The 15,586-nt window shown below is 32.0% G+C and overlaps 3 protein-coding genes across 3 annotated transcripts; 1 reads left to right on the forward strand and 2 right to left on the reverse strand.

Moving 5' to 3' along the window:
- Positions 1–519: 519 nt before the first annotated feature.
- Positions 520–2,313, forward strand: Bm10575 (Uncharacterized protein; the record flags this gene model as incomplete). Its single annotated transcript, XM_001901679.1, has 1 exon — positions 520–2,313. One exon carries the CDS (start codon positions 520–522, stop codon positions 2,311–2,313), a length of 1,794 nt encoding a protein of 597 aa, XP_001901714.1.
- A 1,922-nt stretch (positions 2,314–4,235) lies between these two features.
- On the reverse strand, positions 4,236–7,025 carry Bma-glrx-3 (Uncharacterized protein; the record flags this gene model as incomplete). The annotated part of the gene is made up of 9 exons (XM_001901678.2): positions 4,236–4,379; positions 4,870–4,949; positions 5,060–5,144; positions 5,242–5,382; positions 5,548–5,627; positions 5,757–5,841; positions 6,064–6,189; positions 6,484–6,664; positions 6,970–7,025. The coding sequence occupies 9 exons, from the start codon at positions 7,023–7,025 to the stop codon at positions 4,236–4,238; spliced, it is 978 nt and encodes a 325-aa protein (XP_001901713.2).
- A 3,182-nt stretch (positions 7,026–10,207) lies between these two features.
- On the reverse strand, positions 10,208–13,946 carry Bm10574 (Uncharacterized protein; the record flags this gene model as incomplete). The annotated part of the gene is made up of 6 exons (XM_001901677.1): positions 10,208–10,513; positions 10,683–10,865; positions 11,678–11,816; positions 12,880–13,024; positions 13,259–13,425; positions 13,699–13,946. 6 exons carry the CDS (start codon positions 13,944–13,946, stop codon positions 10,208–10,210), a joined length of 1,188 nt encoding a protein of 395 aa, XP_001901712.1.
- Between the last annotated feature and the right edge of the window lie 1,640 nt (positions 13,947–15,586).

Genomic DNA, 15,586 nt, shown 5'->3' on the forward strand with positions numbered 1-15,586 from the left:
ACTAAATTCCCATTTACAGTATTATCATCAATACGGCTTTCAAAGCTTGTATAATTAGATTGTCATTCAAAATTTTCAAAAATTTAATTTTCACGATCTAAGAATTTAAAGTCGTCTATTGATTTAAAAAATAAAATTCTCCACGCTTTTAAAATGCTTAATCTTCAAAAAGCTCCATCAAAGCTAAGCGTTTGCAATTCGAGAATTTTAAAATTTTTTACCGAATTTTTTTACCCTTTGGATTGCATTTTTTAATTTCTTTAATAAGCAGATGTAGAATTTCTTATTTGTTAATAATTGCAAGGCTTCATATTACAGTGTAAAAGATATATTTGTTAATGTCTTATATACTGTATCAAAAAATACTTTAATATGCGAAGGTAACAATTTTGAAGTTTTACGCCATCTCCAAGCGGTGCCGTTTCAATGTAAATTTGGAGGAATTTTTAAAACATTAAGCAAATAACTTCCAGGTGATTAAGAATTTCAAGAAAGAAGAAAATCCACAATTAATTGATAATGGACCAAGGCGGCTCAAGTTTACCATTTAAACCACCTTTTATAATGTCACGAAGTGAACTGGATCCGAATCCGTATGGAAATCGAAATCCATCGTTTGGTGGTAATAACTTATATCAGATTTCAATGAATCTGAGAGAACATATTCTTATAGATCCATTAGGTGGCTCTGCATCGAGACTGATGAGACCTTCAAAATGTCATGAACCCAGTCCTGAAATATGCCTTATCAATCCTAAGTTGCACTTGCTCAATGATTCGTTGGTTGTAATCAAACCTCTCCTGTCATCAGATTTACTAAAATCTCAGATAATAGAGAAACTTGCATCACCTTCAAATCTGACAATTGAAAAAGAAGCCATCTTCAGTGGGACAAACATTAATGCTATAAACAATCATATCGAAAGAACAGTACCCAAAAAACCTCTTATCTTATTGGATGGACAAAATCAATTTACTAGTGGTTGCAAAGCGTTTCCGCTGCCGGCTGTACAAACTTCAGGAAAGATCAGTGATAGAAAAGACGTCACATCCGAATCTTCTCTAATAAATAATACGACAAAAACTGATAATGAAATTATTGTGTTAAAAGCGAAAATTGATTCTCTCTATTCAAAATTGAAGGAAATTCAACAGAAACACCACAATACTGTTCAAAATTTGCAAGAAGATGAGGAAGGTAAGCTCGGCAATAACAACAACAGTATCGTCAATGTTAATTATGATGGAAGTGAACATTTGAAAATTAATAATGAAACTGAAGAATCTATCAGCTGTACAAATAAAACAATTACTCAGGTTTATCAGCATCATACAAATAGTAATCAGAATAAAGGGATATTGAAGCAGCAGAATAATGAAGACACGATGAATTCTATGGAACAGAAAAAGTTAGGACTATCGAGACAATTGTGCTGTACATGGGAAAACAATGATCAGTTTGGGAAAACAGAGTTAAGAGTTTCCAAAAAGCCCTTAAACTCGTCTGAAACTTTCCAAGAAAAAACATCAGGTGAAAAGGAAGAGGATGCAGACATCGTTTTGATGGACTATTTTAAAGAAACGATAGAAAAAGAAATGAAAAATAATGATCAAAATCCAATGAGCAACCAAATTGGCGAATTCAATTCCGCAAATCCAGTTGAGCCAAACAAAAACTATGACGTTGGCGGATTGCGATCTTCCGAGAGAACGTTGCAGCAAGCGGATAAATTAAAGGATCATCAGTACAGGAATAGTGCTTCCTATAAGCTGGGAACAAAGGATACGATTATTGCAATGAAACGAATCCAAGAATTCTGGAATGCCACATATCTCTCACCTTGTATCAAAAAAGCAAAGAATCTGGACACCAGTATTCAACATGAAAACGTAGTTCAAAATATTAGACCCTGCTTTCCTCGAGCTAATTATTCCACACAATCACCAACCGTAGGGATTCAACAACCGATGTCCGGTTTTCAACTTCCAGTACGATTTGGATCAATGCTGTGCTTCCCTAATTTATCAATGTCTGCAGAAAACCATTCATATTTTGCGAATCCATACAGTTCGTTCTCACAATCAGAACCAGCTCCGTTCTTGACACCTAGTCAACCATTAAAACAGTCCTTACCAACGATGACTACTCCAATACAGGCTTATCAACAGTATCCAAACCCTTTGCTGAATGTGCAATTTTCATCAGTTGATAATGCAGTAAACGCTATTCCTAATTGTCCAATCAGTTACTTACTGCCACAGAATAACTCCATGAACGAGAATAAACTGTTACTTAAAAATGGGTTAGTTTAATCACTCCAAATTCTTAAAAATGAATCCAAGGATTTCTACATTAATTTAAAGATTCTAAAACTTAAATTTTGAACCATAACTGGTTTAAAAGAACACAAGAATCTATAACAAAAACATATGGAATATAGAAAATAGTAATATAGAAGTTTCCACAGCGATTAAAAGTTGAATTAAAATTGCGTGATAACTTGTAATTTCTTGATTTGATCCTATCTGATCCATTCAAAACGAAGAATATAAATTATCCCAAAACCATCATATCATCAGTTCCGAAAAGACAAGCCTTTCATGTTGACTACTTCAAATGAGACTTACTGCTTTAAAATTTCTGTCTTTTGAATTAGGTCTTAAGCTAATCACCTTATTTTAACGTCGCATTTCCTTGCAACAAATTTAGGAGATAGTAGTTAATTTAAATGGACAAAGATCAAGAGTGTGAAATCTTTTAGAAAAAATCTTGAAAAACTTGCTTGCGGCATTAATTCTAGAACATGAAATTGCTTTTACAGCTCAAGAACCCTCTCCACTCGTTCCAGCTGCCAATATGCCAACAGATGCTGGTAGATTTCATAGTTTAATTACGGAAAACAAAAAGCTATTTGTAACTGGAATTGATGTAATAGAAATCATACCATTTAAAAAAAAAAAAAAGACTTCATCTAAATATGACCTTAAGATTAGAGAGAAATCATTAATGAAATTTTTGAACATTTCTGAAGCTTTAACTTGAACTCCTCAAATGTGGATACTTCACATTCCATAAATTGCGCCAAGTTCATATAAAATTAACTCAGAAGTTACTTGTTTAGGACATGGAAAAACAAAATATTAAAATATCAAACTTGAAAACACTGCCAAGAAACGAAGAATTACAAATTCCGAGTACATGTAATCTTCTCGCGATCCCTCAGGCTACAACGATGAACAATTATAATTCCTATTATTAGAAATGTTACTGATATGCTTTATAAAGTTCTCTTGATAAATTGTTTATCCACCACTTGAGATTGTGTTACAAAATGCTCTGCCTGTATGTTAGGGCGAATACTTCTCGAGATATTGCTACATTTAAAAGTTACTCCAACCTAACTCTGTTATTGCTTATCATATACTATATCCACGATGACCAAATAAAAATTTAAAAAAAACATAAAGTTACTGGCAGAGCAAATGTGCTTTATGCAATACATTTCAGATAAACAATCGCGAAAATCAAAAAGACTTATACCAACGGGTGCTTTTTCCCCTTTCTTTTCCGAAATTACGCAGTAAAAATTGCAAACAATAGAGGGTTGCACAATTTTAGCACTTTCGGAAGCCCCAACACACACAATGGTCAAAAAATGTTGCAAAAATTTGAGAAATACCTCGTAGCCGTGCAAATTCATATTTCTGATATATACCAGCGAAGAGTTATCCTTTTGTAACAGTGATAAGTCAAAAATATCTTATACTTGATGATTTAATTTCTGGTGTTACATGCAGAAACTTTGGTAAGCTCGATCAAGTTGCTAAAAATAATTTAAAACTAAAATCATAAAAACTACTCCAACTCGTGTCATCTTTAGGACAGAATAGGTTCTGTACATATAAATACCGAAAAAGCATGCATTGAGAATCGTTTCGTGTTTTGTGGACATATGAACTTTGAAAGACCAAAAAATGCAAAATTAACGAATCTGTGAAGTGAACGATAGTTGCAGATATTCGCATGTTCCTAACCAACAAAATACAAGGCTAACTACAACAAAAGTGCATTAGAAAAATGAACAGTGTAGAAATGCAACTTTCATTCTTTAAAAAAATAATTAGCAATGAACATACAAAAGGGGAATCCTTGTTATATTTCCCCCATATATAATATAACAAGAACAGTTCATCAACATTAACGTACAGAACTAATCAATCACTTCATTTTTTCATCAGCTCGATTTAGGTATTTTCTCCACAAAATCAGGATTCTTCAACTCCTCTGTAACCACATCCAAACCACCGATTAGTTCACCATTCAAATACAGCTGCGGATAAGTTGGCCAGTTGCTATATTCTTTCAATCCTTCTCGTATCTAATTCCAATATTAGAAAATAGAGGATATTAGAAAATATCATAAGTGATAAATCAATAAATCCTGCTTGCACTGTTCAGTCTAATGCATAAAAAAATCATAACCATAATAAAGTTAGATACATGATTATTATACTCCAAATCGTAACATAAAAGCCAACAAATGAGATGATGCAAGCACTTAAATTTATATTCAAAAAGCTATCGTCCATTTACGAAATTTTTCTAAATTTCCACTTTACAGTTATTACAATTAAAGAATCAGTTTGCTTGACGAAAGTGTCTGCAGGGATTGGGCTCAGACATCGATTTACTTTCGATGAAGAGAGTCTTCAATATTTGATAAAATACGAAAATTTCGAAGCCACCACGAAAAAAAAAATAAAATCATGAAATTTTTTTTTTTTTGAATCAACATCAGCAGTAAAATGTCAAGTTTCTTTTTAACAAATATAACGAAAAATCAGATAACTAAAAGCAGAAAGACGTACCTCATCATCTTTAAGGATATCAAAATATGAATACTCAGCGTTAATCCCAGCTAGCAGTTCAATAATCTTCTTGCTGAATTCTGCAAATCGAAGAGGGGAAAATTGAAACCACAAATGCTCCTTTTTTAAAAATACATCAAGAATAATTTGTCGCGTCAACTATTAGAATTTAGAAAATAACAGAGCTTACTGCATTGAGGTGCTTTAGGACTTCCTTTCATGAAAAGCATTAGAGGAGCCTGATTGATTAATGCTTTTAATCTTTCATTGCTATTCTGAAATAACTATTTAACTTAATTAGAGAGAGAAAATAGAAAAAAAGGTTGCTAAATAAGACTTGGCTTCAGAAATGAATTTGTGACAAAAACTTACCTTCAGTTTCGGCAATTTACTGCGAAAGTCAGGATCATTTAACTCTTCTTTGAGAATATCTAGGCCACCAATAAGTTCGCCATTCAAATAAAGCTGTGGAAATGTAGGCCAATGGCTATATTCTTTTAATCCTTGTCTCACCTGCATTTTTTTTAAAACAAATGGTATATAACTCAATATGTATTATTTTTTTTTTTTTTGTTATAAACTATAGAAATGTTCATAACAATAATAATAATTACTATTATTATTAAAAGACAACTGGACCTAACAAAACTTTTGTTACGGGTTAATGAAAAATATTACCTCATCGTCTTCCAAGACATCAAAACTTGAAAAATCTGCATTTACCGCACGTAAAAGATTAACAATTTGACTGCTGAATCCTTAAATGGATTTTAAATTAAAATTGGCACAGTAGAAAAGTCTTTTCGAAGACTAAAAATCCTCGCGAATATAGATAATCAACACATTTTTCTAAATTCTGCAAAAAAAAATTATTTCTTATAACAAACCGCATTTTGGGTTATCTGGTGTTCCCTTCATAAAAAGCGTAAGAGGAGAGTGATGGACCAGTGATTTCATCCTATTATTCACATCCTGAAAACAAACAAATTAAGAAATGCTTATGCCTTACAAGGTGGAAAATTAGCTAAAAGAATGCTAGATTACAAGAAAGCAACATAAAGCATTTTGGGTCTATTATTCCATATCGTGCTTTTACGAGCTGCAAAGGAAGAAATCTACATACACCATAAAAGAAATGAGAGATGTAGAATACATAACAACTTCTGATAATAGACGAATTTGATGCAAATTTACATTTTTCTCATCATCGATTGGTTTTGTTGTCATGTTAGTAACGCCTTCAACAAAATTGTGCTTAATGATTTTTATTCTTAATTTAGCCGGATCGAATCCTTGTAAACGATCGACTTCCTTCCCTTTCTGAAATTAATCATTTCTAAAAAAAATAACAAGGACAAAAACTTTACCGTTAGGAATGACTATCCCGCTGTATTCTTTATTTGTCACAATGAATAAAATGGAATAAATAAAACATGCAGCAAACTTGAGATTTGAAACTGTATCATCATAATTTGAAATTGGATGCTGAGAATAACAATAGCTGAATAATAATTTTTCAGACCCAGTGTGCTACATTACTAACTCCTTACTGTGAAATAAATCCAATGTATGATTATAAATGGCGAATAAAATCATTTACTAAAAATTGGAAACCTTAAAAAACAGAACGGTTGGAGCTGCGACAATTTTATTCGCAACTGATATTCCGGCAACTTCTTCTGCTTCCACTACAGCAAAATCAAAACACTTTAGTTCATCTTTAAATTCTAATAATAAATTATTGAGTTGCTCACATATTTCACACCATTTTGCAGAGAAATGCACTAGAGCATATCTGAAACACATGCTTATTTGTTTTTAAAAGATTTACATCATTTAGAAAGGAGATCATAAAAGGGATCATAATTTCGTTAGTCAAAGAGATTTGCAAACTTACGATGCTTAGGAAGTTAACAGCATGTCATGTGCTGTATATACTTGATGATATTATATCAGCAACATCATTCCAACAAAGGGAAAAAGTTTAGCTCGCAAAGTGGTTAGAAATGGAATGAAATTTCATAGGTCAAAAAGGCGTCACTTACACCATGTTATCGGTTAGGTATAAAACTAATATCGGAAAATAATGATGGAACGAACTCAGTCATTCTGATGAATTGATTGAATTCATCCTCGTTTTTTAATAGTTTTGCCATATCTTGATCTGAAAAGCAGCATGTTATTATGAAACCATTTCAACGATTAGAATATCATTTTCAATAAGAGAGAACGACACTTCCAAAGCGCATAAAGCGTCTCTGGTCAAAAGGTGATTCCCCCACAAATGCAAGTTCCACAAATCCATGCTTAAACTTGCTGACCGAACCACTCTTGCATGATCGGTTCAATTATCTAATGTCCACAAAGCCGCTTCGTATCAATCACATCTATACGAGAGTATTATCACAGAATCTCGGATGACCAACACTAGCCTCTATCATGTGACCAGAACTACCCGCCCGGCGTCCCCTAATTATACGAAAACTTAGAGGTTTACCCAGACATGCACGATCATCTTGACCCCAAGAGAATGTTCCAACCCACCCGGTCTTCCTTTCCTCTTTCAAAGTAGCATTTGCCACTCTCTTCGTCTGCATTGCCTCATCTCCTTTCGAACTATTTTCATGTTGTCCCCAAGTTATTTGCCTCCCCCATTTCATCTCGATTCTCCCAGCGCAGTGTCCTTAAATTCTTCTCGAAGTTCTTCCATTCTTCTTTTCCCTCTCATCTCTCCCAGAACATTCGTCATTCTATTGAGGAATCGCAAGCAGAGCAGGATGTGCCGGAGAAGAGGGAAGGAGTGGAAATCGTTACCTGTCGTAGGTAAGGAACAGGTAAACCAACGAAGAAATTTCCTTGTCCTGGCAAACACATACTATAGTAGAGGAAAGTTACAGTCAATTCTCGTGCTATAAAATTTTCAAGCCTTACTGCATTACTTTCACTTTCAATTGCAATTGCACGTGTCAGGCGTGGATGACACGAAAAAGTATGCATAACGGTAATTAGGCACCTAAATTAAAATCTTTGTCATTTATGATGAAAGACTAAGATACAGTGGTGAAACATATCAATTACAATAAACCAGCAGAAGTACCATCCAATGAAGTTATTCATTAAAAAGAGTTTTAACGAAGAGGAAGAAGAACTATACTAACAATAAGTATCATTGATTTACTGTTAATTTGTTTCTTCTTATCCTTCTAATCTTTCTGCTTTAAGTTGGATTCAAAGTCGTCAAGATTTTACAGCTATCAACCGATCAATCTATATGCTTTCCTTACTCTGTAGTAATTAAGAATTCAGAATTACAATCATCGCGTCAACAATTTGAATTGGTACATGCAAAATATTAAGATTTATTAATGTTTGATTAATTCTAATATTTTTGGATGCTTAGAACTTTGATAATCCAGTTACTTTTATTGTAGAAACAAACCGAATATTGTTGCTCGCTATTGATATACTCGTTGAAGTTCAAATAAAAGTCCCAAGTTTGACGAACATCATTTTTGTCAATAGATGCAGAAACTTTTTCCGCGATTCCAAAACTCATAATGAAGCAAATATTTGAAAAAAAAGCGACATTTGAAATTCACGAAAATATAAAATATTTATGAGTAAATATTTGAAGTCACATGTGTCACACAACTGGCTTGATGTCTATTACGTTAAATCTTTATCAATTGTTTTCGATATGATGTTTATCACTTTAAATTACTTCCTGTCCCCTTTTTCTTTTGTTTATATTAGATTAACGTTATTACCTTGTGATGATCTCTGAAATTTAAAAATGATTTATGTTTATGAATCCCATATATATATATAATGTAAACACATCAGATATCAACCATTCATTTATTCACTCATTTCCAATTTGGCTAATGTTTCTCCGTTTTCCTTTACAGTAAACTTCTATTATTATACTACTTTATTCGTTAATAAAAAGGTTGTAATATTCCTATGTCACTTTACATTATCGACAACTTTACTCCAGAAACGAGAAACTAAGAATCTCTTCTAAAGAAGCCATTAGCTCTTATAGAAATTCTTGCAAAACAAAATCTAAAACTCTCTACAAATTACTTATTAGAATGACTGAAATGAATGAAAATATGAGCAATTGCTGAGGGACAAAGAAGAGATGCATGGAAGTCATCAAGGATTAAATATCTATGACAGTCTCCTCTTATTCATCTCTTTTCTATTCTCAATTATCACTTGGCCAAATTACCGGTTGGCCTAATTTTACTGATCTCTTCCATTCTGATGATAACTATCCTCACTTTATTAGACCGCTAAAATTAAGCTGCAATTAAGATGAAAAGTAGAAAGTTGAAGTGATTATAAAGTTTACAATTAGACACACACAAACTGCACATATAAAACTAAATGAGCTGATTCATCGGATGAGTTGGATGATAGTTGGCCTATTTCTGTAGCCTACTGTGCCTCTTCGTTAGCTAAATTTTCTTCTTTTTCTTTTCCTCAAACCATCAAAGATGTCAAGAAAAAATATCAAATTGAGAGTTTTTGAAGAAAATATTGTGCCAAAGAGTAAAATTGCAAGAATAGTTTTTATTAGTTTCTATTCAAAATGTTTTGGCATTTTTATTTGCTTTTGATAATTAGACTAAAGAACTATACGCAGTAAATTAAAACGACTTTTACTTTAGGGAATTTTTATAGTGACAGTCTTTCCGAAAAAATCGTTTAAAAGTGGATTTGTGGTCACTGTTTTACACTTTGTTCCATACGAAAATGAGCAGAAATTCTTTATTCCAACTAATTCAAACAAATTACAATTATCTCCGAAAATACAACATTTAAAACGACACTTTATCTAATTGAATTCAAAACATACTACTCATTGATCACAGACAATGGAAAATGTTGCGAAAAAAGAGGTTATTAAATTATTACCCAAATCCATTAAATTCTTTTGATAATCACTGCAGTGAAAGTACCATTAGGCTCATTTTTAGTTTCATAAATTAACAATGATTCCAGCTAATTAAAATCTTCCAAAGCAATGTGTTAGTCAATGAAATTTCAGAAAATTACTCATTTCGAAAAAAGTCCCTAATCGAAAAGACAAAGCTGTTTAAAATCAAACGACAGATACGCTCCTCCATTTTTTTTTTCACTTGAAAGTAAGTTTTTTTTTTTTCACTCAGATTGTTTCAACATAATATAGCATATTATGAAATATCTTTTTCAGATATTTCATTAACAAAATTTGCTTTTAATTTAAACCATTAATTTTTCTTATCCTACAATTAAATTAACTCATCAGTTCCTATTTCGGAAAGCTTTAAAAAACACGTCTCCCGACAGTTCATAAGTCTTTTTGAGAAGAAATACCAAGTTGGAGCCTAATTGAAACTTGACATTTCGTTGTGCTTAAATAAAAATCCTTAGAATTAATGGTAACATCAACTGTGTTTGAAAGGTTGTATGAACGGGAAATATGTGTCACCACACCCGGTATACTCAGTAGTTCGACAATACTGTTGCCTTCATTCTGTTCCGGTAATGCTATACAACCGAAGTCCCAGTCATATACTGTTTTTCTCCAACAACCAACAGCTGCCATGGATTGAACACTATTGGAAAATAACTCAGGATACCGAATTTGTAGTGCCTGGAAAGAAAAAATATTAAATAATCTTGATTTCTTCAACAAAATCTTCTCGAATTTTGAAATTAGTTTATCATGAATTTAAAGTTCTTCCAAGACATGTAATGATTAATTCACAGCTGAACAATTTTTTTATTAAAAAAAAACTAAAAGCCGAAGCTTTAAAATATACATTAATCAAAGTTATGACTCCATCAAATGTGAAATTAGTCCGGATATTGCGAAAAAGAATCTTTTTGGGTAACTTCTCCTGAACGGCCCACCGATGCAGTGAATTATCAGTAAATCGAGAGAAATATACGGGAGTTGCACTGCTCAGAATCAACTCCTGACACTCCGACATTGCTTCCAAAACCTTAAAGAAAATTATCTCGCATATAGCAATGAATTATCAGTAAATCGAGAGATATGCACGGGAGTTGCACTATTCAGGATCAACTCCTGAGGGTCTGTTATATAGCAAGCATGAAAATATTAATTGCAATATTAACGAAATTCTGACTTTAGATTAGGCAGTTTAACAGTCTTCGAAATCTGTTGGAGTGCTATTGCTTAAGTTTCAATTGGTGATTGATCTAATGGTTTGGATAAACATATCAATTACATAAAAAATCGATAAGTCAATTTGTAAGAAATTTAAAATCAAAGCATCTAAGTTAAAGGATAAGAGAGATTTTAGAGTTAATTTCATAGATAACAACACTGTAAATGTGGAAAACCGTTTTAGAACAGTGGATGGCATAGATTTTTTAAACTGACATTGGAATTTACGGTCAGAGATTAAGAAAATGACCAATTGCAGTGGTTATTACATTTAACATTTGCTGTGAGAACAAAAAACAATATTTAAGATAAAAAGAATAGATTAGTAGTTTTCAGACTAAAATATAGTAAATATTTTATATATTCATCGACGAGCAGCTATAAATTCAAAGTTCTCAAAGTTTTTCTATTGGGAATACAATCATATAATTTAAATTTTAAGACTGGAATAAACCGTTTTGCTTTTACGTTAGAATTGGATAGAAATGAGTAATAAAATGAGAAATATGAAAAAGAAACTATTTCCAACCAGAAATATAAATTTCAGATTTTAAATTCCTGATTTTATCTTCTTTTCCTATCTGTGAAATAAACAATTTGAATTTAATCAAAATTAGTACTAACCAGATCATCGAGAAAACACTGCTCGAAATAAGAAAGTTCAATGGTCAGTCGTTGACAATGTGTACGTATCAGTAATTCATATAAATACTCCAGCGGTAATCGAAAATGACATAATGTGAACACTAAACGTGTAGCATTGCTGAAATTCAACCAAGAAAACTTTTCAAAAATACATTTCTCAAATTTAACTACAAAAGTTAAAATGAATGCTTCGTTTCATACAAGCAACGATTGAAAAGTCACATCCAATCTGTTTCTCTCATTGTATTTGTAATTTCGTTTCCTTTTTTCTGTTGGATATCTTGTGAGAATATCAATTATATTTTTGGCTAAGTGAAGAAAAAGAGAAAGCGGAAAGAAAACTAGCATTCCTTTTGGAATTTTAGAAAGGCTTTTTTTTGGAAGATTAGTAAGCAATATTTAGAATGCTTAAATTTCCCTTTGCTTTCAAACAGCTGCAAGACAAGGACCACTTCAGTTATTCAGCAATTAAATTTTTCAATTTATTTACAAATCAGTAGAGCTGCTGGTTGATATATTTTTTTCATCTGGAAAAAGAACTACCATCATGGATGGCTGATATCAGCAATGAACTTACTATCCAAATCTCAAGGCCGGTCTTGCTATAGTCAAATTTATTTGTAGTATTTGTAGGCACTTTGAACTTACAAAACAAGATTTTTTTAAACTGCTTCAGAAAAACATCTGCAAATGAATTTTTTACCTTTTCAAACTCAAAGTTTGCATTTTTGAAGTTCCTCATCCAGTTTTTCAATACTCTTTAGTTGTCATTATGTTTTTGTGTTTATTTTTGTTTACAGATATAAAGTTGCTGCGCAATGCGATCTTTTTTTTTGAATTTTCATTCATTATCTAGTATATTGTTCCTAAACAATTCTTAAAAATATTCTAATCCCAATAAATGGAAGAAAGCGACTTCAAATAAACAACTATTTTAACTTTAAAATTGCAGAAAGTTCTTAAAGGAGAAACAAATAGCAATTTTAAAATTTTCCACAATAAAAAAATGCAAGTAATCCTTTGAAAGTGAGACAATTAGAGAATAGCTTCCTTTCACCTAAATTAACAATGTTTAGTAGCATCCTAAATTCTTTCGATACAAACAAAAATATTTAAAAAAATAATTTAAATTATTAGCTTTAATTAATAAGACAAAATTGTTGAACTAAATATGTACTTACTCAATTCTGACCCAACTTTTGCACAAGCTATTATATAAATCAGTAGTGATGGCAATGCCCGAAAATGAAAGTATGCCATGAATGTTTGCTTCCTTGAACTGTTGATCCAAATAACTTAGCAAATTTTCTGATAAATCGTTGCGGTCTATGAAAGTTTTCATTAAATTATGAGTCAAAATATTATTGATAACTTATCTTTTTCACTTTCTTTTTTCTCTTACGTTTTACAAAACTCAATGTATAATTCTTTTTAATGATTGTTAGTCTTTTTAAGCTTATGAAATGTATGGCTTTCAGCCTGCATGCATCAATAGACTTGCTAATCTTACAAAAATTTTGATCCTTTTCTCTTTTTGATAGTAATATAATAAGAACTAACCACCAGTGTAATCCTCATCCTTAAAAATTTCACGATATTTCACTACGGAAGGTGTCTTCCGAGTGAATTTCACAAATAAACGTCTTCTTCTACTTGCTTTCAAAACCAACGATGTTTGCAACCGTCCAAATGGTCGAACTCGTTTCTCACAACCGCACATGCCAATCCTTAAAATAGTATTAGTTAAGATTAAAACTCGACAATCTATCTAGTAGAAATATCAGTAGATATGATCTAGTAATATCAATAGACATTAAATGACCTGGTCAACCAACTATCATCAAATTATGCTTCAAATTGAGAATTGAAAATAGGAAAAGTAAGAAAAACAAATAAAAAATAAGACATTATTATTACTTAAGATAATAATTTGCTATTATTATTCAAAACTTATCTTTTCTGGTTTCAAACTCAACAAACTTTCGAAATTCAACGCTTACCCCATTTCCATTACTTCCGGTCGACACAGTAAATGAACATTCCGTCTGACCAATCTATAAAATTGTTTGTTGACACGTTGAGCCTGCAACAACTCCGGATGGCTCAAATATGAAAGTACCCGATAAATTACGGATTCTGGAAGACTTGCTAGCTGTATACGGTAAGTGATATTTGCATCTGAATCTGAACTCCTCATGTTCATGAATGCCACTGATGTCGACGGAATTCCTGATGCTTCCGAATTCATCTGAAACTTCAAACTTGTAATTTTTGATCAGTGCATATTAAATCAAGCATCCGTACATCTGAATGCTTCAGAAATAAAATCTAACAATACATTTCCGAAATTACTTTCCTAACACTATAATTTAAATGGATGAAAAATTCATTCAGGAAATCAAAATTCCTGGAAAGAAGTAAACGATTAGATATTTTTTAACTGAAAAGGATATGAGTGGAAGGATGTCACCTGTGTTCAATAGCATGACAGCAGGTGTTTGACTGCTATAAGAGATGAACACAGAGGGAAAGAGATTGTTGATATGTGTCGATAACAAGTGTACTAGAAGAAGACTACGTAGGGACTCTAAAAGTCGAATGTTGTTAACCAGAGAAGTGACCCGGAAATAAAGAAACGGCAGGTGATACATTCGGTTCAAGAATTTCGAGAGCATGGCGAAAAACTGGAAGTTGGAAAGTGTAGTAAGTAGGTCAGGAAGTGATGGAAAAAGAAAAGGTAGCGGATAAAAGTGAGGTAGTATCATACAATTGGTAGTATCTACCAGAGTATTTTAATCCAGAATGTTAAATTTCATTACTGAAATCTTGCTCTCTGCTCTTGTTTTGGGCTTTTCTCTTACTTCCTCTGATTCAGATTCTCTTCTTGGAACAATAAATGAGTATAAGGAAGAAGAATGCTTTCTTTATAACTATGAAGAAATCATGAGGTTTAAGGGAGTGTGAAAAAAGATCTTAAAATTTAGAAGAAATGTTGATTAGACTTTAGAAAAAACAAAATAATTCAAAAAAGATGATTAAAAGTTATCAGTGATGAATAAAAACACATCTTTCCAGTAAGACAAGACAGGTCTCTTCTAAAGATGTTTAAAAAGAAATGATATAAGAAGCGTAGTATCTCTATCAGATGGATATGAAATAGGAGACCCATCAACGGGACAACGATTTCAATGTCAGTTAAAGTAATTTTAGATTGTCAATCAATGTGATTCTGGGAGCACAGCAAAATACCTGAGCTTTAACCGATATGAGTGATGGCTGTGTTGATAGGATCGTAGGAAGAAGTATTTTGAAGTATACAAATCGATCGGTATCTTTAATATTTTATAATTCTGACAATCAAAATGCTAGAAATTGCTTCGTATTTCAAAATTATGTCAACCACATACGGAACTTTCATGAGAATCTAAAAAGTATATACATTCCACTCTTCGTTTAAAGCATGAAAGTTAAATCTGAAATATAAATTAAGATAATACTTAGTATGGTTTTGAAGAATGGAGTAAGTAAATGAAAGAATGAAAGAGTTTTTAAGAAATAATCACTTGGAACAAATGCATTTTTAACGAGTTGTGTTTTGTCTGATAGCTGAAAAATGATGCTTTACACGAACTATGTTATAAGAAAAAGAACTGTATTAGAAAAGACGAAGAAAACAGCCAAGGAAGGCATTTGAAATAATAATGATGTATTTGTAGATATTTCCATTACGGACGTCAGTCAAAAGTTTGGCAGTTCTGAAAATCAGACGTCAATTACAGCTATAAAAGCATAGCTTATGGTCAAAATCACAAGGTGTCAAAAACAAATTCCATTTACGATAGCACTATAAAAAGGATGTAATATTTGCTTAGCAATTACTACATAATC

The sequence above is a fragment of the Brugia malayi genome (assembly GCF_000002995.4).
Source record: "Brugia malayi strain FR3 genome assembly, contig: Bm_v4_Chr4_scaffold_001, whole genome shotgun sequence".
Taxonomy (NCBI): Eukaryota; Metazoa; Nematoda; class Chromadorea; order Rhabditida; family Onchocercidae; genus Brugia; species Brugia malayi.